The sequence below is a fragment of the Diadema antillarum genome, unplaced genomic scaffold (assembly GCF_040938485.1).
Source record: "Diadema antillarum isolate AM-2024a unplaced genomic scaffold, OU_Dant_1.0 scf00000026, whole genome shotgun sequence".
NCBI lineage: Eukaryota > Metazoa > Echinodermata > Echinoidea > Diadematoida > Diadematidae > Diadema > Diadema antillarum.
In genome coordinates, this window is record NW_027270915.1 from 388,911 (window position 1) to 415,825 (window position 26,915).

The 26,915-nt window shown below is 41.0% G+C and overlaps 1 protein-coding gene across 1 annotated transcript; it reads right to left on the bottom strand.

The window, feature by feature from the left end:
* Positions 1–1,267: 1,267 nt before the first annotated feature.
* LOC139734490 (uncharacterized) lies at positions 1,268–25,886 on the bottom strand. The gene is made up of 9 exons (XM_071645274.1): positions 25,605–25,886; positions 15,652–16,217; positions 12,308–12,720; positions 10,786–11,089; positions 8,574–8,603; positions 7,435–7,670; positions 4,651–4,831; positions 3,419–3,508; positions 1,268–2,529 (listed from the first exon to the last, which is right to left on the bottom strand). The coding sequence occupies exons 2-9, from the start codon at positions 16,205–16,207 to the stop codon at positions 2,333–2,335; spliced, it is 2,007 nt and encodes a 668-aa protein (XP_071501375.1). The 5' UTR covers positions 16,208–16,217; positions 25,605–25,886; the 3' UTR covers positions 1,268–2,332.
* Between the last annotated feature and the right edge of the window lie 1,029 nt (positions 25,887–26,915).

Genomic DNA, 26,915 nt, shown 5'->3' on the forward strand with positions numbered 1-26,915 from the left:
AAACCAATAGATTGAAAATCTTAAACAAATTACACTGAACAGTGTTGATGACATCAGAGCCTCATATATTTCAGAAATATAGCAGTGTAATTCCATTACAATACCGCTTGCTCAACAAGTTCACCTGTGAAAAATCTATGCATGCCTTCTTCTTTTGTTCTGCTCTCTTGAGCCCCAACTCAGGCATTCTTATGGTGAGACTGTCATGTCATCATCCTTGTTCACTGCAATTTGTTATAAATTTTGAAAACATTCTCATTCCTTATCCCAATCACTATAAATTCTGAAACTCTGTACTCAGTTTGACTAATTTATAGTTGTTCAAATGTAAAAGTGTGAAAATCATCCGGAGGTCCCCTTTAATGCCCCAACTCTGTACAATGGTGTATAACAGAACATCTGCATCTCCTCTGAACAGGGATCAGGGTGGGACGCTGTGACAGACAACTTCTCTGCCTGCAAATTTGTAGACTGGTTTACTTGCATGATCAAAATAATTTTATGCACACCTTTATATCAATACAAATCGTCTGTATAGTCAGAAAGTTTTAACCAGGGATCGCTTGATATAGTGATAAGTAATGCATGCAAACTTGAATTTCACTGATTAAAAAGACTGAAGATTGAACAGGGAGATTACATAGCCAGTCGCTCAGTCTCTCTGAGAAGAACTATGAACAAAGAAATGAAAAAACGAGTAAACACGCCTACTTGACATTAAAAAGTTGTCTGAACCAATGTTATCAGAGTGAAAAAAAAAATACATACAAACTTGGCACTCCATCGAACAAGTAAGGCATGGCAAATGCAACACGCAGAGAGCCAGCCACGTACAATAGTTTGAGAATAGCCCGACAGCTGAGCAGAAATCCACTTGTTCGATGTCACGTCGCCTAATCCATCCGTCAAGCGAGGTTTGATCCTCAAATACCATGCACAGCATGGTGGTACCAAAGGTAACATATTAAACACAGAATGCAAAGGGAATACAATATACAATTCCCTTGCAACCATTGAGATATGAACGTACATCACTTTTTCTCTAGATAGTTCCAAAGAGGCAGACTCATCATGTACTTTCCACCTTGCAACACACTGCTCTGTCTAAAGTAGATCATCAAGAAGCGAAATGTGGTATATCTTTCTCTTCAAATACCAATTGTCTGTTTGTTTGGTTGTTTGTTTGTTTTCTCAACAAGCTGTCTCAGTCACTGAGCAGGACTTCATTTCCTTTATTGGGTGAAGAAATAAAATGCTTGTTATTTTCTTCAGTTTCCTCAGACCACCTCCTGCACAAGCAGCACAACCATTAGCACAAACTGACTAGATAATTGCATCTTTCAATTTTTCAACCAAAACCAAAGAGTCACTGTTGTTAAAGGTCATTACACTCTTGTGTGTTAGCTGCTAGTCTCTGGGTCCAGACTTCTGGACGGCAGTGAACTGTGCCTCAGTTTGTCTGATGCAATGATTTTCCCCAAGTAGCTCCTCTTTTCAGAACATGTGCCTCTCCTGTGTGTGATTGAACTTGTCAGGTTCTTGAAAGCCTTGAAAAGAATATCATCTGAGCACCCTGATCTGGGTAACTGATAAGAAACGAAAGTTTATATTTGTGAATTCCTAAGAAAAATCTTAAACTCTAGACTATACAGCACAGCCCAAAATATCTTTTGGAGTGCAGCTCAAAAACTGATGATTTGTAGACTTAGAATATGTATAATATTGCTCTTATATAGCTCTTTATTGGATTCTACAGTTTACTAACATGCACACACACATGCACACATGCAAACACACACATATTTCAATGAATTTATCACTTCTGTGGGTTTGGCACTATCACAGCTGCGCCAATTATAATGCAATGCGAAGAAGACATCACCGAATGAGTGTGAAAAGTATAGGAAAGAGTGCAACTGAAAAGGTGTACCCCTTCACACAGTGTGGAGTGCCATGAAAAATGAAACCTGCTACATGTGTACAAGTATGCTGGTATTCTGTTCACTGAGAGTAGCATTTTGCAGTATGGAGAACTCAATGGCACTTCTGCAGAGGTAATCTTGCTGGACTTTGTAATATTTGGCATCATTTTGATTTTGTGATTCTCCTCTGGGGGATTTCTCCAACGCCCTACATCAGAGCATGACTACACATCCCCTGCATGATGACGGCCTTGTGAAACAAGGGATTCCATGTTGGACCGGTGTTTCAGGATAAAATGAAGGCAAGACAAAGAGCAAGGCAGGGCCACAATTCAGTTGGGGTGGGGCGTTTCTCCCATATTGCCACAAAGGAAAAAAAATGAAGAGGAGAAAAATTGCCCGAGCTCTCTTCATTCTGCTTCCAGCACCGCGGCCAGGTCGGTTCGCTCGTTGTTCACGGCCCAGTCGTACAGCGCCCCCACGGTAGCCACGTTCCTCGTCTTCCACGTCTCCCACACCAGCTCCGCTGGGCTGTCTTTCTGCTGCCACAGTCTGATCTTTTCATTGTAGCCCACGAATTGCGCCAGGGCCCGCCAATCTTTGCCGTCTGGATAAAGATATCGAGAGCACGAATTGGGACTAAATGATGATACATTCATAGGAAAGCACTGAATGCTGGTATGAAAGAAACCATGGGGCTGATGGTGTCAACTTTCAATCGGACAACTACGCAATGACAAGCAGCCATATTTTACAGCAAAACTATTGCTGCCAGGGGGGTTTGAGGTTCAAAGCTTTTGTGTGAAGACATATCATCAACTTACAGGGTATGACCTCAAACCTTCATATTTCTAAGCTTTCTCCATGTTCAATCTTAACAAAACTTTCTCTATTTCATCCTATTCTATTTTGCTTTTGTTTTGGCATGAATGGCAACTTGGACAAATTGGAAAATAGGAAAATAGGTAAATAGGAAACTCCCATTGAAACAAGAGCTGGGAATGGTCAAAATTCAAGTTCTTTACTCCAAATTCAGAATGGCTAGGAGTTCTGCTACTACATGCAAATAGCATTTAAACAATCTTGAAGGTAGTGTTTAAAAAAAGGTAGTCTCGCAAGTACTTTGCGTTATAGTTTTTTAATACAGTATATTTCATATATTTCGCTAGTCTAAATTTTTGCGAATTGGCAATTCGCCATGATTTCGCGAGTGGTTAAATTCACGATCGTGGAGTCGTGTACTGAAAGGGGAAATGTATATGCCGTCACATAAACATTGGGTTCAGAGTCAATATTTTCGCCTGCCTTTGATTTCGCGAATAGCACCTGACTTGCAAAATTCGTGAAAATAAAAACCTCACAAAATATTCGGCGTGTACAGTAGTGTTTATTCAACGAGGTCATGTGGAAAAAAAATTAATCTCCAACGCTTGAAGGAATTCAATACACTTGAGTCAGAAAAGCAATGCTAGAGGATGACTTATGATTCTACTCACCATCTCTCCTCACATCGAGCTCTTGAACTAGCTGATTCTTGAGGGTGAATGGGATGGCTCGTAGATAGGTCTGTCTGGCTATTGCTGGACCTTTATATTCATAAATGAAAAACAAATGTGATAACAGTCATCATCATCATCATCATCATCATCATCATCATATTCATATTCATCACCATTATTCCTCATCTCCATCATCATCAACTTCATCATAATAATCATCATCGCATTCATCATTATCCTCATCATTCATCACCACATAATCTTCATTATCATCACTATCATATTCATCACCATCACCATCATCACCATAATCACATCAACACCATTATCTATTTATCATCATCATCATCATCATCATCATCATCATCATTTTAGACCATCTCACAATCACTTTAATAATCTCCAAAATCTAGACGGCCATGTTCGATTTGCTAATTCCATCCAAGGAGCTAACTGAAAGCCTTTCTGCGCCAGACTCTGTGTGCACAGCTATGACATTTTTAACCTTTTTAAAGCGAACCAAAGCGAACTGAACCAAAGGGTACCATACCGAACTGCGCCAAATTTGAAGTGTTCGAAAGCTCTGTTGAGAAAGCGTACCTCATGAGTTATTTTTAGAAAGGTCACACATTTTTGTAGCAAGAATGTCATTCACCAAGCGCTCGAACTACTTACAGCTGTCCCACACAAAGAGAATGATGTCTTTGCATTATGACGTATGCGCATGATACGTGTATACAACAAACTTTTGGTACGCTTTTGGAGCACATCGGGAAATGGGCCCATTTTGGCTTGGTACAGTGCGGTACGGTACACTTTAGGAGCGTTCGAGCGCTCCTCTGGCACGGGTACAGTACAGTACGGTTCGCTTTAGTAGGAGAGTGCTCGAACGCACCCCTACACTACTGAAATGTACATTGTAAGGGTCTGACAGGACAGGGTTACACTGCTTTGTAATGCCTACCCTAATGAATTTCTAATACAAAACACATACGCATATTTGAGGCTCAGTAGTTCTCTGATTCAGATATCAAATCAACACGGAAATCAGATTAATCTAACTTAGCTTTGCAACATCCTATCCAATAATTGGTCGGGTGTTGTTGTTTTTTAATCCAATGTGATTCTGATAGCTTTCTTGATGATTACAGTGCTGTTTCAAATTGTATGTACATTACATCAGCACAAATTCTTAGCGTTCAGTGGAAACACAAACATGTTACACTTACCAGCAACACCATCCTTGAGGTGTTTGCGCAGAATAGGGTACACCTTGATCTTCCGGCATGCCTTCGCCAGGTACTCTACCTCTCTCTCCGTGATCCCGCCACGCTGGGAAGAGCGCTCCAGTTCGACAGCTGCCCAGGCATTAAAGACTCGGAACAGGCGCAGGTTGGAACCACCCAGCTCCTGGCGAGCAAAGGAAAGAGAAAAACGTTTCATCAGGTTTGGTGGTTGGTTGGCTTCAGTGTTTGTTTGTTTGTTTGTTTGTTTGTGCATGTTTTCAGTGCTCAGATGCTAAAGATGTAATTTTACACGCTCTGCCGGGTAAGACGAGTTTCGCTTTTTGTTTTTTCTGTGGAATCACGACATCAACGTACTGGAACATATGGCAAACAAAAATTAGTGTGCTTTTATTTTCACACTAGTGTCTAGGTGCGCAAAATGTGCAAAAATTTCAACAACACATATTCCCCCAGACACAGGGCCTCCGCTTTACGTCCTATTTGGGGGACAGAATGTTTTGCCTCTACTATATAGGATGGCATGATAACACACAACACAGCTCCGCAAGACTCACATGGACTGAAACCCCTGCCATTACCTGAGCCATTTGATTGCAAAGCAGAAAAGCCATAGAGCGATCTCGCCGAAGTGAAGAAAGCAACAGGCGTCAGGAAACCAAAAACATTACTCATCTGAACTTTGATTCATCATCTACACATGAAAAAGGATTCATCGAGTCCCCTCTTACAGTGACATGTGTACAAGTACTTCCTATCCCTGAACTTGTTCCATTCTAATTAATCTGCAGTATCAAAGATACAGAGGGGAGAATCTAGAAAGAGGACAGACAATATCTTGACCAATCTCCCATACCTGCCCCCTTCCTGTAAGAGGGCAGAGTGAATTTCAAAAGATACATTCACTTACTAGAAGAATTTTTACAATTTCATACTAACTTCACAGCAAATTGAATCTCTCACTCTGAGCAGATAGGCACTGAGGGGGGTGAGTTGGCTCAGTCGGTAGCGCGTCTGCCTCCGACGCAAGCGGCCCAAGTTCGAACCCGAGTCTGGACTGAGCAATGCTGTGCGTAATCATACCGTCCCCTCTTGCAAGAGGTAAAACATTCTGTCCCTTGGATAGGACATAAATGGAAGTGCCGTGTGTGAGAGAGTCAAAACTCATGCACGTTAAAGATCCCGCTTCATTCATTCACCATAAAGAGCAGAGTGTTTATAACCCGGTGAAGTGGTTCTGCCTCACATCCAACTGGACCCCATGGAAGACTAGCTTAACGTAGCTGAATACGGGCTATTCAGCCATCTTCTCAGATGGAAAATGAACAAACAAACAAAAACTGAATCACATAACACTTAAAGGGATGGTACAGTATTGGTGGGGATGAGAATTGGGCTTTTAACTTTTTGCGAGATACCAAGAAAACACTTATGATGTAGTACAGAGCATACCATTTTAAGAGGAATTCAAAGTTTATTTGATGAAAATCGGGTTTGGAATGACTGAAACATCAAAAAACAAAGGAAAACAAAGCGATCGTAATAAAGTGTGGGTCCCACACTTTATTAGAATCACTCTTTTTTGGATATCTCAGCCATTTCAAAACCAATTTTCATCAAACAAACGTTGAATTCCTCATAGAATTACATGCTCTTACATATTTCATAAGAAGTTTCTCATTATTTCAACAAAAAATTTTAGAAACCTGAAAATAGGTCTCAACCAAAACTGTACGATCCCTTTAAAGTCTGCTCTCACCTATGACAGTGCAATCCCAGACTAACATTGAAAGAATATTTCATGTTTGGTATCCTATAGTACTTTAGCCTTTTTTTTTTTTAACTTCTATCTTTTTTCTTGGTGGGGGTGGGGGGGGGAGCAATGTTCACATACTACTGTGCAGTTTTACTAATCATCATGCAAACTTGGTGAATTCAGACAAGAATTACATAAATCTATGGTTGACATAGCAAAAACCATGTTCTGTCTATAGATGGCCATACCTTACAATGGAATCAATGACCATATCAAGCACAAGTAATGATGTTTTTGTCTTCTTCTTTTTTTTAAATCAAAGTACCTCAAGTAAGCTGCTCTAACCCTAATCAGGTCGGGGGGGCGAGGGGGGGGGGGGGAGGGGAATCCGTCCCTCAATGTTTCACACGCATACCGTTATGAAGCCACGCCCATTTTTATGATGGCATGTCACCCCAAAACGTGCACAATTTTATTATTTTGTGTACATTTCCCGTGGAACAGTGCTCTGTCCCGACACTCATAAACACCTCACTATTTACTATTCATCACCTTTGATGGACTGATTTTATGCTAAGTATTGTAGATAAGCGGTCCATGACAATTTCTATTGAAAAAAAAAAAACTAAGAAAAGAATAATGCCTCCGGCACCACTTCGTGGCGGAGGCATAAAAAGTATAAACAAACAAAGAATACATAAGAAACTTTGAAAAACAGAATCTGCCCCTTCCGGTTTTAGCATACCCAAAAAAGCCCGGCCTGATTAGAGTTAAAGGCTGTCTGGTATAAAAAAAAAAAAACGCCCCCATACGCTCAGCCCAGCATTCCCTGGGCAAGGGGTGGAAACATGAGAACTAGGGGACATTTCATGAAGCGTTTTGTCAGACAAGTTTGTCGGACAAATTTGCCCTCAGCCAATCAGATGGAAGGATTTCAGTAGCTTATAACACTTTGTCCGAAAAATATCTGACCAAAGTGCTTCATGAAATGCCCCCCATTACTGTGCACAGACCTCTTTGAAGTGCGGCGCCACGCAGTCAGTGACCTCCCGGTTGAACATGTCAATGTCACGCTCCCTCCATAGCTGGAAGACCTCCTTGAACTGGCTGAGCTTGTCCAGGGATATCGCTGGCCCCTTGCGCACGTCGCAGGTCAGCGTCGCCAGGTTCTGGACATCATGGACAAATGGCTGCAGCGCCCTTTCCAGGTTATTCTGGGGCGTGCGGATGGGTGGTGCTGGTGCTGGTGCTGCTCTCAAAAGTGACATGTAGGAGATACAAGGGGAAAATGCATCATCGACAATTGTGACCATGTATCACAAAGAAGGTGAAATGGGTCAACCGAGTCAATCTTGAGTTTTTCATATTTTCTGAAAGAGCTATCCTTCTTCTACATTTTTCCTTAGTTTGGGATCATAAAATGATGGGAAAGTGTGTTTCAGCAGTTTTTCTACAACTCTTTTTTTTTGGGGGGGGGTGGAGAAAAGAATGATCAGGTATGTCTTAAGAGTCCCCCTTTTCATTTCTTGAAATTCTTTACACACTCTCCACTTTCAAGTCTAATAACTTTTGAAAGGATAACTCTACTGCTTTGAAACTTGGCATTAATCATGGACAGAATGTGTTGAGAAAACATGCTCAATTTCAGCATAATCTGATAATCCCTTCATTGTTGTTGCTCCGATGGTTTACATTATGTGTTTTGTCCCTTTCACTGCACAGCTAGCACGGCTTGGTGAAGATTAAGCGTTTGAATAGACCCTGTACTTCAGAGCCTCTTTTCTCAAATCACACTTTTCCAGAGTGTGTGCTTTCTTTTTACTTTTTAGATATGTTAGGGGAGTCCATTTGAATTAAGCTTTACATCATTTTCAAGCTTAGAATCTGCTCTTTCAGAATCTGCCCTTAACTAAAAATTCATGTCTCGCAACTGTGTTGCTTTTGTGATGCAGGGTCACAAATTCTAGAACAATCTCTTGTTCCTCGTTGACACACATAGTACAAAATCTAAATAGAGATCACATGCTGGAACTTGGGCACACGTGTCACTTGATGTTTAAAGAGTTCCTCAAACTACCGCTTTCAATCAGCAAAGTTTCCATGGAAGAAATTTGGTGTTGAGGCTGAGAAGTAAATGCAGTTGTGGACTTACCTGCAACTCGCTGTGAATTTGACGATGAACCTACACAAGAGGAAAAAGACAACATAACAGGTTATTCATTTCATGCTGAATGACAATTTTCTTTGTTTTGTTTTTCCAGTGGAGATCTTCATGACAATTACAGAAAGGCAGTATGTTAATTTCATAGACTTACTTTCAATGTATAACACATGAATTCACTAGTTGTTGTCTTTTTTCATAGGGCATGGCAAAAGATCTCCTTCTATTTGAGCCCTGTATTGTTAATTTATAATTGTTTGTTTCAAATACAAAATTTTCAAAAGCATCTAGTAAGTTGCTGAATATCAAATACGATTCTCATGGTTTGACAACATATTTTAGAATAGACTTAGATTGAATTTCCTGTTTGTCTTTCAAATCATTAATTACCTCCGCTGAGGGAGGAGGATATGTTTTCATTACCGTTGGTTTGTTAGTTAGTTTGTCCATGCGCAACATACCTAACTTAAAGTTGTGCACGGATTTGGATGAAACTTACAGAAAAGGTTTAGAATGACACAAGGAACAGATAATTAAATTTATGTAGTGATCCGGAAATTTTTACAGATTTTATGAAGGATTCTCAATAATTTGGCAGGTAGAGTCACTTGGGAGTTTAAGCTGCACATTTTTTAGGTTTTCATACGCACACTACAGTGCGTGCTCTAGTTTCTGCTAGGGTGAGGTGCGCCGCACAGCTTAGAGTTTATGACGTAACAAAGGTTTCCACATTAGGAAATCGGGCGATTTTTCAGCATGCATACATATGGGTGGAAATCACTGATCTCTATAGAAGAGCAAGATCATCGGTGGAAAGTAGCTACTTGGCGGAGGTCTGCGCTCTCAGAGTGCCTTTCTAGTTACTTTGCAAATTTCTTTCTGATTATGAGCAAGCCTAACCCGTTGAAGACTAGTACTGCATATATTCAGGCAGTTGTCTATGGAAAATGGATACTGTATTTGCTGAATATTTTGCAAGGTTTTTATTTTCGTGAATTTCGCCAATCAGGTGCTATTCATCATTTTAAACAAACAAAAATACTAACTCCAATTCCGACATGAATGTGACATGCATGCCCGTATTTCTCTGTTGAGTATTGTACTCAACAATCATGAATTTCATCACTCCCGATTTTGTCGGGAAGTCCTGATGGCGAAAATTTAGACTTGCTACAAAGTATATAGTGTATACAGTCCAATATGCAGTGAAAATCAGAGTTGCCAATTCAGTAATGTGAAGAGGAAAACTTCTGCAGCAAAATTCCCCCAACACTTAAATGGGCAACACAAGTTTGCTTGTTTGTTATGCCCCTTAGCAGAGGGGACGGTATGATTACACACAACACTGCTCAGCTAGGAGCCTCAAGTTGGTAATTCAATCCATGTCAAATGGATTTGGAGGCAGACAAAACAACTGAGAAAAATCACCACCCTATCATTATTGTGCAGATTTGACAAACAATACAAGATATTAGCTGGATTCACACGTACAAAATAGCGGGATGAGGATCGCGCTCCATATCTTGAGAGATTTTTTGCAACCGTTCGCGCGCTCCAAATTAGCGGGAGAGCGATCGTGCTTTGAATCTAGTCTTTTTCAACCATTCACATGTACAGAATTATCCCTCTAATTGCTGATCGAGATAATGGCCAAACCTGCAAACTGGGTCACACAGCGCTCGACTGTCTGCGCTTCTCTTATGCCCATTGTTATCTGCGCATCAGTAGTGTGGTTCGCGCGCTGTTGTTGTGGTGCGCCAAAGAGGTTAAGGACTTCTTCGCAGAGACCTCACTGTTGTGCTGTGCGCATTGTATGATGGGATATAAACACTCGAGATTCTAAACCCAACCGTTCACACGTACCAGCACAGGGCGGATTAGAACGACAATTGAGGAATTAGCGCAAGATTTCTTGGGATTAGCATCGTGATGCTGATCGCGCTAATTTTCCGGGTTTTTGTGTCCACACATGCAAAAAACTCAAGATACAGATCGCGATGCAAATCTCGAGATTTATATCCCGCTTATTAGTGTACGTGTGAACCCCCCTTTTGAGTGCTTGCCTGTGCCCATGTGTTGAGGAGTCACAACTCATGCAAGTAAAAGATCCCTATGAGAATAGGGAATAGAAGCAGGGAATAGGGCAAGGAGGGTTAGAGAAGATGGGATGGGAGGAGGTGGGGTGGGGGATTGGACCACTTACCCCTGCCCTGATCTGATACCAACACCAGGTCGAGGCCAAAATGTTCACAGAAGAGTTCGGCTTGCCTCCTCAGCCCTCTATTTATCAGCGCCCCTATTAGGCGTGGCAGCAGCTCGTTATGGGGCAGCTTTAACAGGGCTGTCATGATGCCTTCCACTCTCATCTCGCGCAGGTTTAGCTGGTGCTTGTTCCGGAGGTCCTCCACTTGCACAAATGACAGGCCAAGGTCCATCAACAATGCGCTGATGTCGCTGGTTGAGATGTGGTCCGCGAGGAAGTTTCCGCAGTCCGCGGGGACCAGTACCTAACACGGAGATCAGAAACAATACAGAGCAATGTTACATGCGTGAGGGTATAACATGGTTTAATTTCAGCCAAACCTGCCTTAGCGGCCACCTGTCTATAGCGGCCACTGCAAAATCCCCCCCCCCCCCCCCCCCCCCGAGAGAAAAGCCCAGTTAAAGACCCTGTGTATAGCGGCCACCTCTCTAACGCGCCCAGCAGCCACAAATTTTGTTTCCCGCGGGAGACGGCCACTTTTTCCGTCTCCCTTGGGTGGCCGCTATAGACAGGTTTGACTGTAGCTCATTCATTTGCATATATATCCATATCCACTGTACAAGAACTGTTTTGCAGAAAATAGCAAAACTTCAAAATGTCCTAACTTCCATATTTTTCATCCGATTTCATTCAAATTTTTACCATTGAACTCGTAAGATTTTACTCTTTTTTATCAGACTATAACTTATATTTGGACTGGATTTCCCCTTTAATTCAATCAAAGAAAACATCTTGTTCAATATAATGTGAAAATAATGACTACAATAATGCTGAATGATAGTTAAATTATCAAAACTCAGAGTAAGATAGTACAATGTTGGAGGTATATAGTAACTTTACTTATCACAGTGACATAACATGATCCCCATTTGAATATGGTCAATTACATTAACCCGTTGAGGACGGGTTATTTTTGCTACAACACGCATTTCCCATAGACACTTGTCCGAGTATACTCGGGACTCGTCCTCAACGGATTAAGTATTTCCATGTATATTTGAAGTATTCACTAGAACACAAAGGCATGACTCCACTCTACAATCTTCCCCAATGTCTGACTTCAATAAACTAAGCACTTAGATAGTGTATCATGGGTATAGTCATTTCACTTATACCTCAGTGATCTAACATGAACTTCATTTGAATCTTTTAATTTTACATTACATATTTTCATATATATACTGTTAAAAATTTGACATTTTCATGGAATATTTTTTTCACATATTGTGCCGACTTTTGGCAAGCACAAATTTGAAAAAAAAAACACTCCAATTGAAAATATCTTTACAATTTTTCAGCACATTTTGAATGGGTTGACAACTGCGCAGTACAAATTCAAGAGCCCCCCAGTATGTTTTTGAGCCGCTCTGCACGAAAAAATAATCGTGTGAAAACACTGACGTTTACAGTACTTGAAGCATTCACTAGAACACGAAGGAATAAACTCCACTTTGCAACCCACCTTGATGTCTGACTGCCCGTGATTTCGCCCTCCACCTCTCCCTCCACTTCCTCCACCTCTTGCCCCTCCTCCTGCACCTCCTCCTCCTCTGCTAGCCCTTCCTCCCGACCCTGTCCTCCCGCGTCCTGTCTCCTCCTGTAGCAGCCTGCTGGTCTCGCTCCACTCCCCCTCACCCCCTCCTTCCAGCTTCTCCTTGTGCAACTGGATCATTGGCTTGTCCACCACGGCATGTCCGACTGAGTCCGTCTGTTTTGCCATCCCGCTGGAGTCTCCGCCTCCCCGGGCGCCGTTGCCATTGCCATGGCCGTGGCCGTGTCGGAGGCTGTTGCTACTGTTGGCGTTGCCCATCGACTCTGTCTGCATCGGCTTTGCGAGCTTCTCATTCCCCGCTCCTTGTTTACCTAGCAAATCTCCTTGAAACACGGAAAACGGAAAATGATTTCATATTGGAAACCATGAAACAAAAGTAAAATGAACTACATGAAGTAAAGTTGGCATAATGCAAAAGAAGTACAGAACAAAAGCAATCACTTTAAAATGGCATCTTAAAGGCATAATTTACCATTTGCAGATGAAACAGAAACCCAGCATTAGTGGTCTAAAATAGTTCTAAAACGTGAGTTAGGGATAGAAACAACCACTGTAAAAATTAAAATTGACCTTGCGTCATCTTAGTTTCCATGGTCCGTTCTGGGCTATTTTTGCATCTGCTTAAATTCACACTGATGCAATGATCCTATGGGGGCGCCAATTTACTTTGCATAGGCTGTGTCCTCGGGTAATCTAAAGCTACTTTGCAACACAACGCAGGGAGAGAGGAGAATAGCCAGCACAATCAACATCTTAAATGTTCTCGTCACAAATCTAAGCTCCCTACTGATACCATCAACTCTCATTAGACATATGTGTGCCTGTTGTGATGATATTACTGGTAATTACATCATCTTTTTCGTCATCTTCTGGGATGGGTGCACTATATTCCTTCTGTTAAATTCAATTATCAATTCTCTCCTATTAAATAGATGAAAATTCAGGATTTGATATCAGTGATAGCAAACTTGGAATGACTGACCAATAGCCTTCTAAAGAGTTCATTGGCCTATCCAGTAATGGCCTTGGCCTATCATAACAATTCATACGATAAAATATTTTAAACAAATAGTGTCAGCATCAAAAGATAAAAATGAGTATTGGTACTGTTTAAAAGAGTGCCAGATCACATCTTTGTATGGCATCTACAACAAGACAAAAAAAAGAATTTGCTGGATTATCATCTGTATTTTTAATTCATGTTGATATGCAAACTGTACGGACACTCATATTTCCTAGAGGCTGAAAGAGGCATAATTCATGAAGGATAAATACATGTAGCATCTATTTTGATAAGACACATATGATGTAATCAGAATTCATGGGTTGAAAGATATTAAATCACATTACAGGGTGACTTTCTCCTTTTCCATAATGGATGCGTGTATGATATGAAGCAGGATGAGACACGTTGACAAAGCCACAAGGCTTGTGCTACAATACCCCCTTAGAGTACAAGAGTACACACCATATTCATAATGGCTTGCATAATGGAGTGAAATAAGATGAAGAGAATGTCACTGTTTCAGCAAAAACAAGTCTAAAATAGGAAGGCTATGGAATTCAAAGTTGAACACGTCTTCATGACACAGTGTTATACATTAAACTGAAGCAGCACAGCGGTGAGATGGCAAAATAGTTTATCTACATGCAACCTCTTTTCCAGTAAATCAAGTTTAAAGTTTTGAAAAGGTATCGTAGCTCTTTTTCTGCTTTTGTTTAATACTTCATATCTTTAATACCCTAAAAGGAGCAACAGCATCAACAATCTATTGAATGCAAACTCATTTTACTAGACCCCCTACTCTTAAGAATTTGCACAAATGAAAACATACGTTGCTTATCGCATCAACCGACTTAGCAAAATACCGTAATGTAAGTCTCGTCAATGGCACGCGTACATCATTCTGCACGCGGTTCTGCGGTCCGCATGTGGCGCGCAGCCTTTACTGTATTTCATGTAATGGCAAAACAGCGCATTTCATGTGGGGTCGTCCCACTAGACCGACACCCATGAGTCATACAGCCCACGAGTTCGATATTGAAAACAGGTCCATGAGTTATAGAGCTCATGAGTTATAGAGCTCACGAGTCATACAGCCCACGAGTTCGACACTAGGCAAATAAAGCCCATGAGTTCGACACTAAGTAAAAACAGCCCACGAGTTCGACAGATACAACACGGGGCTTAATGTGTTGGTCTCGTGGGCCTTGTTAGGTTAGTGTCGAACAAATGGGCTGACTCGTGAGCTGTATGACCCATGGGCTGTATGACTTGTGAGCTGTATGACTCGTGTGTGTAGGTCTCGTGACGTGCACCCTTTCATGTAGCTCACCTGTAGTACATTGTTTTTCCAAGTTCATGTATGACGCGTGTTGAGGAGAGGCAAGGGTATTACCGCTCACATTGTTTTACCAACAAAATTATAACAATTCCCACTGGGAGGGGGCGTCATATCTCAGTAACCGACTGCTTACTGATTTCAAGATTTGTTTCAGAGTTAGATTACACTAAAACAAACTGAAATATGTGACGAATGAATTTTTGACATACATTGCTTTGCCATCTCAAGTCTGAGCAATTGAATACAAAAATACATCACTTCTGATGGGCATTAAAGGAAACCAAAACCCAAAGATAAATGTGGATTGAGTGAAAGCAGCAATATTGGTAGAACACATCAGTGAAAGTTTGAGGAAAAGCAGACAATCGATGCAAAAGTTAAAAGTTTTGGTGTTAGAACGACTGAATAGGGAGACTACTTGAGTTTATGACATTATGTGTGGCCAACAATATAAAGAAAATATAAAGAAAATTCAAAATGCTTTCACTTTTCTAGCGTAATGTAAGAGCACTTGACTAACCGCTTTCAGAAAGCAGAGGGAATAATTACTACCCATTACATGTCAGTATCAAGTTGATGTAATGTGTAATTTTCTTGAAAAACTAATTCTTGTGGAATTCTATTTATATTTTCCCATTTATAATTGTTGTCCACACATGACGTCATGAACTCTATCTAGTAGTCTCCTTATCAAGTGATTACTACACCGAAACTTTAAAAATTAATAACTTTTGCATCGATTGTCCGATTTTCCTCAAACTTTCACTAATACGTTCTACTAATGTTGCTGCTTTCACTCAATCCACATTGCTCTTTGGGTTTTGGTTTCCTTTAAAATCTCTTGCTCTAGTATGTACATTGTACATCTCTTTAGATCCTGCTACAGTTCATATCAAAACACAGGCTTACCTCCTGGCCGTTCAGGCATCCTTCTTGTGTCACCAGACGCTGCATGTTTATCTGGATTCATTGCCCCTATGTCGTTCTGCTCACGTGCCAGTACGGCCACACGTTCTCGCAGCCGGTCAATTTCTGCCCGCAGCTCGCCATTCTCGTGCAGAACTTCGTGGACTATTTCCAGGAGTGTGTCTATCCCCGTCTGGGCATACTTTTTGGCACCCTCGGCCCTCTTGATCCACACCGATCTCTCATCATGCCCATCCATACCCCTCATTGGATAATGCACGGTCAGAGGTCGCGGACCTCTTGTCGGGCGCGCCTGTGAACTCCCTTCATCCCCTCCTCTGGGGCCATCCCTGGCCAACAAGCTGCCCGACAGAGCGGGATTTCCCGTCAGAGGCTGAGGAATGCTGAACTTGCGCAAGGCCTGCCTGCCCTGAGAAGGCAGCGACTGGGATGGGACACTCGGCAGCGGGACACTCGGCAGCGGGGCACCGGTGCCTGGATTAAAGACTACACTGTCCACCTCATATTCGATGACTTTAGCCTTCTGCTCCTCACCCATAGTGTTCTATCTGGTGGGAGGAAAAAGATAAAATCACATATCATGAACATTGCGCCTTCACCCCTGCCATTCTCTGAAAACAGCTGCTGGTCTCAAGCTAAAATGGAAAAGCCCATCATTAGTGCACTCATCAAATACAAATATTTGCCTTACTCACTGAAATGTGATCCCTAAACACACACAAACACACACACACACACAAGGTATATATTCTCATACAATGAACACAGAACATGAAAGAGTAGGGCATTCAGCAAATCAGGTGAATGGCAAAGACCTAATTACTCACTGCTTTTCTAGGCTTTAATTTCTTGTGTATCACCAAAATTAAAGGATGAGGTGTTTATTTTCACTAGGAGTTTGTACCCCCCACACTGATGACAGAGCTGGGCTCTGTTTTGATAACAAATTCCCATACCACACAGGCTGCCATAGATGTATGACAGAAATCAACTATTATATAATCAATTATAACTCTTTATAAAACAGGCCCTGGTTCTAAAAAAAGTATAAATGTGGATGCAACATCTTGTAAACCTACAGGAGGATGATTCATTTTCATGATTTAAAATTAACTTTCCCCCAAATATTCCAGTACACATTTGTACACACGTCTTTAATAGGCAGAGGGACAATCAATGAATATGTTCACTTACTGTGACTTAGGAAACAAAAACATTATTATACTTCAAAATTCCCCAGCATAAGCTCATACATGTAGCACTGAAATGCAATACAACTTAATAAATGTGAAACATAAAATCAACATTATGATAAGTACATGTACATTACCTGTAATTTGTAAGAAAATAATATGATTTTTAGCTAGTCCGACATGATTTTGGGTGGCCAATGGCCAGCGGACCATCACCAATTTCGAACCCTGAAAGTAATTCTCGCTTTGGGGTGCAAAGTATATCCCAGGGTCAAAATTTAACTAGGACAATTGGAAAAAGTAATGCCAGTCAAACTTGACATAGGACAATTAAGCCATGGAAAGTATTGCTGAGCAAAATTGGTCAGAGACAATTTAACTCACAGCAAGTATTCTGGTCAAAACTGTCTTGGGACAGTTAAATGGATAAAGCTGTATCATGAATTGTGGGTACATCAGTACCCTTTTGCAACAGGAGGAACACTGTATGAGCTAGTGAAAAGACTGTAAAGGACAAGTCCACCTTCATATATATGTGGATTGAGTGAATGCAGCAGTATTAGTAGAACACATCAGTGAAAGTTTGGGGGAAATCAGACAATCTGTTCAAAAAGATATGAATTTTTAAAGTATTTGCGCAGTTACTGCTGGACAAGAAGACTTCTACAGTGTACGATGCCACATGCATACCAATAAAGAGATTTCACAAAATCTTATTTATTTTTTCTTTTTTTTTGAAAAAAGTGCACATTTATTTCACTTGTTACTGATGTAAGGGTAATATAATTCCCCCCGCCTTCTGAAAGAGGCAAGTCAAGCATTCTTCTATTATGCAAGAAAAGTGAAAATATGTTGAATTTTCTTTATATACATCGTTCTGTACACATGTGACATCACAAGCTGTACTAATCTTCTCATCCAGCAGTGACTTCGCAGAAACACTCTGCCAATAAGCCACATGCATAGAATGTTGTTTACTCTCAATCTGATCAAAACTATAATACACTGGTCAGTTTTTAAATCTCACTGGCTGCCATGACAGAGAATATTATGAGATGAATCCATTTCCCTGTCTGCTGTTTGTTTCTTTGTTTGTTTGTTTGTTTGTTTGTTTGTTTGTCTGTTTGTTTAGTTGTATTTGTCCAGAAATAATCACATACAACACTTGAAAGGATATGCCAGAGGGAACAAATAATGCCTGGGCTTGAGTTGGGCCATGCCACATGACTGAAAGTGACTGAAAATGTTGAAAATCTAGGCTTCAGATGTGAGACTACATGTAAATGTGTCAAAAATTATACAAGAAATAATGGATGGATAGTCATCAATGAGGCTATGGTATAAACTAGCTTGAGTCTTACCAACCAACGTGGTTCAAGAGATGGAGTCACAACAGTCTTATTCCCTTTGAATCCATGTTTGATGCTGCCACACAAAAAATATTTGAAGTCTGTGCCAAATTGGTTCTGCCCTACAGGCAAGAAGACAATTGATTCATGTCTCATTGTATGACCAGTCTCTCTCTAAGGAAGAAGTACTGGTGATATAACAAATATGTTCTTATTATTATGATTACTTTTTGCCACCCCTACTTACAAAAGATGAGCAGTGCACAATGGTAAAAACATGGGGATGCAAGAGCATAAATTGCGCAAAGACTGATGAAATTAAAAATGAAAATTACTGGACTGGACATGTCCGAACACTAATCAGACATATTAATTTCTGAAGGCTATACAGTTATGTGAAGACTATGCCATAGTATCAGTTTTATTTGTCAGAGTTCATCAAAAAAAGAAAAAAGTGACAAGATTAGCTTTCCAGGAGGGTAACATTCATGTGCTTATACAAGATACAGCTCTGAATACACTCCTGAACCCCCATTTTTGGAGGGGATGTACTTCTGTTTTCAACAATATGTTGAGGTTCGAAATGAATCTTCAGACTTTTCAGATAGATGGAAGCATCAAAGTCCGATCACCAAAGGCATAAGGGCACCTTGGAATTCTTATGCATCCCTCGAAAACCAACAGCTGTTTGAATGATAGGCAACAGGAACACCAACTTCCTGCTCCACCCCATTGTTCATCATGCACTGAAACCAAACACTCAATTTTAAACAATAACTTTTAGCTGGGTGCAATTTTGATGTAGTCAGTCAGCAGAAGCAGTGTTTTTAAGGCCTAATCATGAAATATTTACATCACCTTTTTTTTTCCTTGGATGTCCTTCTATTGTGAACAAAGTCTATGGAGCTGGGGGTGTCACCACACACACTGCATGCACTGATGAACTGAACAGGGCTTAGTAAATGGAGTGGTGACAAATACTGTAAAAGTGGAAATTTTCACGGTGTTGAAATTTTCGCGCATTTCGCGCAACCAGAAACTAATGCAAAAATAAAAGCACGCGAATATATTTGCTAGCCATATGTTCCCGTGCGTGATGTCTTGATTCCGTGGAATTAAAAACACGCGAAATTCTTCTTACCAGGCCAAGCGCGAAAAATCAGTTGCGCGAAAATATCCACTTTTACAATACCACAACAGTGCCGTTTGCAACATTTCTGCTTTGTTTTAGATGGCCTTGGCCCCATTGATACTGCACAAGGGCAATTCCGCAGCTAGGTGGACATGACATGGATAAAAGAAATGTGCCTCTTTATCTTACTCTTTAATTTAGGTATCAACTAATACCATGGATGTTCACCAATCAGTAAGGTCTTTTAGATTCAGTAGATTTTAGTTTGCGTATTCATTGGTTTTGCGAGATCTAAAACCATCATTCAAAATGTACATGTGGGACTGGGGACGCTGAAAATCACTTAAATGCAAATTACAGTGGGTTCCAGTGAAGGATTTTCCTCAAAGTTTTGCTAAAGGGTAAAAGATGAATACATCTAAATACTCCAGAAGTCATGTGACATTTTGTCAATTACAAAAGGGTGAAATGACCTGCGGAATTACTCCGGACAAATGTAACATTACTAACTGTAACGTTACTAACCAAGCTTTTGGGGGTTTAGCTAATAAATTAACAGTCGAACTGCTAAAAATATTTGCGTGAACATTTGACATGATGCAATAATTGAAATTAATGCAACACTTCGTTTGAACTAACTTGAATTTTTGCACACTTTTTGTTACAAGACATTGATTTTTTTTTTTGTCATGTCCTTTTTTCGTAACGTTACTAACCAACCCTTTTAGTTGCCATGTAGTAATTCTAATATTTATTGGATTGTATTCATTCTTTTCTATATTCATAAACCTGGGAAGGATGAACATGTTTTTAACATGGTTTTGACTTGAAATGAATAAATGGTGATTTAGTAGTAAAAATAAATATCTAAATTTGTTTAGGTAAATGTAACATACATTACACCTGTACTAACTGTGGAATTGCCCACAAAAATGTTTCACAGAATAACCATTGTTGGACATGATTTCATTGTAGGTCCTATTGATGACAACAGGAAGAGTGGAGGGGAAGGAAGCTACAGGTCTGTATTAAAGGGAAGATCCACATGTGTTGGCTTAACGAGCTTGAACTACAGCTGTATGTACCGGTATGTACATGTAAGATTAAAGGTAAAACAGCGATGGGGGGGGGGGGGGGGGGGGGGGGGGCTCACAATTCATCCTCCATGTTTGGAATTTGCCTGCACTATTCAAAAGGGATTACCAGAAACTTGTCTGGCTGACACAATTTACCAGGAGAATGAGTTGTTTGGGAGTATTTTGAGATCATAAGTATAAAATAGTTCAGATTGTAGGACACAACTTTAATCCCAGCCGTGTTTTCTTTGAATGAAGGATCCAGCACCTTTTCCGTTCAAAAGTGGGATAGGTAGAATGTTATGGGTACATACATGATCGATCTTGCTTTTCTCTGTCACATGTCGATCATATACCACTGAGAACAGATACTGTGCGTGCATAACGTTCATCTGGTAGACTTCGAGCGTGTTTCTACTGAGAGCACCTCACATCCCTGGCATCGCCACGAATTTTGTCCAACGCAGCACCTCGTATTTTACGACCACTCGAGCTGTTTCTACTGAGCGATGAAATACGAGGTGATGCAAAGGTGACGTGCAAATGCGGCGATTCCGGAAGTCAGGTATTTTTATTTAGTCACAGATTTGGGTCACGCGCGCACTGCCTAGATCCGAACCCTGCCTGCTTTGCTACAACTCCGTCGGCTATTTTTTGATAAGCCATTTCTCTTCGTCTTCCCATCCAATATACCCCGAACTAACATCCTGCCACTGACTGATGAGAAATCTTTGGAGATCGAGGGTCCAGTTGAGATTTTCTCAAGGCTGCGACATACTAATGTGGTACTCTCGCGATTCGAGACAAATATCAAATGAAATAACGCGGTGTAAAATCAAGTAAGTGATGAGGGTTTAGTAATGCAATAAGTTAGGCTGTTAATCACGCGAACAATAGACGATGAATGCCACAATTCACATGTAACGTAACGTATAGGGCCTCTAACACATACACAAGCGAGTTGGTACAAACAAAGCATGATGCGAACACGGTCGCTGTGTGTACACATGTATTTTGTACACATGTGTCGAAGGAGTGTGTGCGATGAACCGATTGAAAAGCGCGGGGAGAAATTCTAGACGTCCGATACACCACGAATTTCGCTACCCGGTGTGTTTCTACTGAGAATCGTCCGTCGCGTCACCACGCATCGACCACCTCAATAGATGGACGACGGAGCACCTCGCATCAGCCGGCATCGGCCACTACCCGATCTGTTTCTACTGAGGAAAAATTTGAGGTGTCACCACGCATCGGCCGGTATCACCACACATCGGCTGGCATCACCTTGAATTTTCATCGCTCAGTAGAAACACGCTCTTTGTTACTGTACAGGGACAATACGACACTCTGCAGTCCAGCTGCAGCTGCAGCTTGGCGGCCACACAGACTATTTCCTGACAAACGCATGCCATTCATTCTGGCATGGTAGATTGATGGATCCTGCTGCTAGCTTGGTCTAATTTGTAATTGATTAGAACACTACGAGAAAGTACAGCTGAACAGTACGGCCTGAATGAATAGATGGCGTTTTGAAGTTTGAGACATTACACAGCAAACTACAATCGAATATGCTCTGAGATTGTAATACTGTTGGCACGTATACCTTTTGGGCTAATATTTCTCATTCTCATAGCACCTCTGATAACACCTGTGCACGTGACCTTCTCCACCTGAGAATCGCTGATTGGCTGGTCACGCACTTGCGGTCTCAATCTGGACGGACATGATTTTTGCTAAGAACAGTTCAACATTTCAGGGTATGAGCAGCCACATTGCTGTTATCTCAACTTCCATTGACCACCAAAACTACAACACTTACAAAACCTTTCCAATCATTCACGAGAATTTGAATCATCAGTTATAGGCAGGCGTAGATATTGATGCCAACTTTTATTTCATTCCTAAAAACTCTTTGCGATCGCAGCAAATGCTGTGCACATGCACAATCCAAAACTGAAGTTTTATTATCTACATGAACATTATGTGTTCATGTATCTTTCAAGTGACAGGGAGCTAAAAATCAAGGTACAAAATTGTGGGAAGTTAATGACATAGGTTGAGGAAAGTAGTAACTAGATAGACAACTGAAAAGCTGAAAAATACACAAACACACACATTTCTCAACCGACTCCTGTCACCTTGCATACTGCACATTTTAACCACGTCACTGACATGGCCAACTTCAGTTTCAGATTGTGTAGGCAGTGTACGCCACAATCATGAATTAGAGAGGCTTGCGAGGAGTGAGTTGTAATTGGGCAACGACAGGAAACATTGAAGGCCAGCACCGATATGCTGCACTGGTTTATCATATATCACATATCATCAAAGCATATCATCAATGCTTGGGGCAAATTATTTGTTGTATAGGGACCCATTTTTTTTTTTCTGTCTTCTCTCTTTTGAACACAACTTCTAGTTTACTGATCTGGTTCATATTCAAATTTTACATGATAGAATGGCGGTGAGTAATTAGAATTTAGCCGTTTTAAAGAAGTATACAGCATGTATTTCCTGTGATTTTCATGCAATTTAGTCTTTCTGGAATCTGAGACATCTACAAGGATGAAAGTACACTAGCGCCAGCCCTGTGCCATTAAAATTATACTACTAGAAGCTTTTTTTATGTCATTCAACACATCATCTTACTTGTAATTTTGGAGCGAGTGCCTTCTTCCACATTAAACGTCCTGTTTACCTTTGGGAGCAGTGATTTAAAAAAATGTTCCAGATATCACATTTCATGCATGTGTAGGTCTGTTGGTTGTACCACAAAAACATCCTACCATATACAATTTTAGCAATAAAGCCTAGAATAAAGGAAATATCAGTATTTTTCTCAATAAACCGTAACTGTAGACAGTTTAATCTGAAAACATTTTTATTAGTTAGTATTGTTCACATTTTGTATGATATAACAATACTTAACATTGATTTTACGGATTCAAATTTTCACAGTGGTTACTTGTTTTTATCCCTAACTCATATTTCAGAATTATTTTAAAGCACTAATGCTGGGTTTTTGTTTCATGTGCAAACGGTAAATTATGCCTTTAAAGACAAAAAAAAAAATGTTCCGCTACACACTGTAGACCTCTGGTAGAAGGTTTCAGGTGCACAAGGTGACAAGCAATCTTCCCCGTCAGTGTCTAAGTAGGGAAGATTACTTGTCACCTTATGCACCTGAAACCTTCTACCAGAGGTCTGCAGTGTGTAGTGGAACATTTTGTCTTGGATGTGGCAGAGACTCCAACTTTCCCGCTCCCGTTTCAGATGCAATTTCTCCCACCATGGCTCTGTGTCTCCAGCTTGAAATGATATCTTACCTAGTATCATCGTATGTCAAAAAATAAGCATGAGATAGCACGAGAGAGCATCTGGACCCAGGCTGCAAGGGACTTCGCGCACATAAATTTGGAGTCTCCCATTTGCAAGGGGTCTCAGGCGGGAGCATCTCCAGATCAAAAGGTGCTTCGGGTTGGAATCTCTAGATGTGGAAGGAGGCACTCACTCCAAAATTTCAAGTAAGATGATGTCACTGGTATCAGGGCAGTACTGACTACTGTTGCTTCATTTATATGGAGGTGTATCCTATTACCGAACGATTTTTATTGAATTTCTCCAGACGCGCGACATTATGTTTCAATTTAGCTAAAGATCTCCTAGAAGATAGTTAAAATTCTGATAAATTTAGCTGTAATATTTATTTGAAAACTAAGCCAGGCACTTAACAAAATCAGTATTTCAAATAACCCTTCCACAAAAACCATGTCTTTTTACCGACGCAAATCGTATTGTATTTACCGAACATGCCCCCTCTGTATGGGGAAATTTAGGCATTGCATTTTCGGTCAATGTTATTAACGCAGAATAACAAACATCAACATTTCAGCGATTATTACTAAAATCTTATACTTAACGTTTTTTGCTGCAGTTTAGCAATTTTCTGCACCGGCCTCCCTTGTGAGCAACAGCGCGTGCGTAGTGCAATGGATGCGCGCGTATACGAGTTGTTTAACGGGCTTCCATTGAAAATGTACGCTTTCGGTACTAATAGGATACTGTTTGGTATTATAATACCTGCCTATACTTCCAACCCAACTGCAACCAGAACATAAAACCATGAAAGCACTCGCATAGCGCAGATCTCCATCCACCAGCAGCTCACTTTCACCCATACATGCATGCTGAAAATCGCCCAATATTTCCAGTGATAAATAAGCCTTGTGTTTACCTAATCAGCTTCCTGTAACTACTATGCTGCAGCTGCACACATGCATGCCGCCTCGTGCAGAGCATGTGCTTTTAGTTTTAGAGCGTGCATGCAAACCTCAAATATGCGCAGTTTGAACTCCCAAGTTCATTGACCTTATTTGCCAAATGATAAAAAATCCTTCAAAAGTTCAAACATATTCTCGGATCATCACAAAAATGTAATCGTCTGACATTTGTTCCTTGTTGTGTCATCCATTTTCCTGCAAGTATCATCCAAATCCATTCTCAACTTTTTGAGTTATTTTGCACACAGACAGAAAAACCTATGCCGACAAAAACAGAACCTCCTTCATGTGTTCAAGTTGGCTCTCATATAGGTATTAGAAGTGTAAGTATTGGCACAGGTAATTACGGCCTATTTGGGTTACCGTACTGTAAGAATGCACGGCAGATTGTTGCTACCATCCAAATAGATCATGAGATTGACTGGTAGTGGGGAAACAGCAGAACGACCGGGTGGCCGGTGCATGGGTTGTACTGGGCATTGGTGGGTGGGATCGTGGGCAAGGCTGGTCGAAATAACTAACAAACACAACAGCTTATGCATGTGTTAACTGTAGTGTTATGCACTCGGACGAGGACAAGTTATTGAAGTAGGGCCATGCCCATAGCTTTAATTTTAACGTTAGCAGATCTAGTATTCTAATACTTCTAACATGTAACAGACAGATGTTTCTCCATGACCATGTAGCTTCATCGCCTCCATATTGACCATTAAATAACGAAAATTTAACACACCCACATCTAAAAGTTACTTTCCGATCTTGCCCGGCAGTTCATACTCACCCTGAATAAAATAATTAGACTATGTGTAGCCTGTACCGTAGCTTAGGGCCTATGTAAACACGTTTACTAGGCCTAAGTAGAACCGCATCAAAAGCTACGTCGAAATGGAAATGCCACTTACAACAGTCGAATGCGAACGTAGTTTCACGTAGATTTGAACGTCCACTTCGGAAGTATAATTTTCGGTAGTCAGGTACTGCGTCGCGAACACGTTCATGTACTGACCCCTCCTCAGTTCCGAAGATCGAAGAGGAGGCGAACAGTGATGCGATCGTCGAGAGAGAACCGTGCTATTTCTGTACAATCATGGTCGGCAGGGAACTGGTAATGAAATATTTATCATCTAGGAAAACAACGGCAAACCTATGACATACAACACGCGCAGAGAGATGCCGTCAACATGTATACACAAACAGTAGAATGCCCTTGCGTGCTGTTATGGCTAGGCTTTTACGAGTTGGATGCTTCATCAGTGTGGTAGCATTGCAAAATGCTGGCGTCAGCGCGGAATACGCAACCATTCAGCGGCGCGGGGAATCCCAAAGTCGTGTAGGCGAAGACCTACACCGTTACCCTCGCTCCTCATTTCCTTTGATTGGTGTATTTCGATAATGGCAATATGAATCTTCTGGCTGCTGAGGGAAATTTTTTGAATATTTCACTCAAAGTGTGCACCAGATCGTTGAATTTCAATTCAAAATATGCAAAATCTCTCGTGCTTGGGAGGGGGTATCCCCCTCCCAAACCCTCCCCCTCTGTGCCTCTTTCCCTAGCTTAGTACACTTTTTAGATTTACAAAAAAATTATGAATAAGTCTGAGTGCACAAGACTTATCACATACCTTCAAAAAACTCAAGGTTCCCTCATGTATAAGGGGAATTTCCCCTTTTAATCGACCCTTTCCTCCCTCAGTCCCCTCCCCCATCAGGTTTTTTTTTTTTTTTTTTTTGATTTCCCAAATGTTGATTCCATCAAATATGCGTATACGAGATATCTCAATTTCAACCTTAAAAAGGCAAAAGCTCCATCGGAAGGGAAAGGTGGAGATAACACTCGTCCACGCCTTCTCCCTGCTCACCCGCCCCTCCTCCCCCCCCCCCCTCCGCCATGCATAGAAGTAGACTGTGGCTATACACAGATCGCTTTATTTCAATTCTAAAAACGCAAAAGCTCCGCGAGCGGGAGGCGGAATTCCCCTTCCCCTAAGCTCTACCTCACTAGACTTTATACACTGACACACAGATGGTGCACATTCGGAATAAGAGCTAAATTCCGTGATTTTAACACTTCGATGAAAAAGTATTGCACCAAAAATTTGCACCAGATCGCTGAATTTCAGGTCTGAAAACGCAAAATCCCCTTCGTGTGGGAGGGGATATGCCCCTATCTACAACCTCGTGTGCATGCTTTTTCTGTTTGATTGCTGAACAGA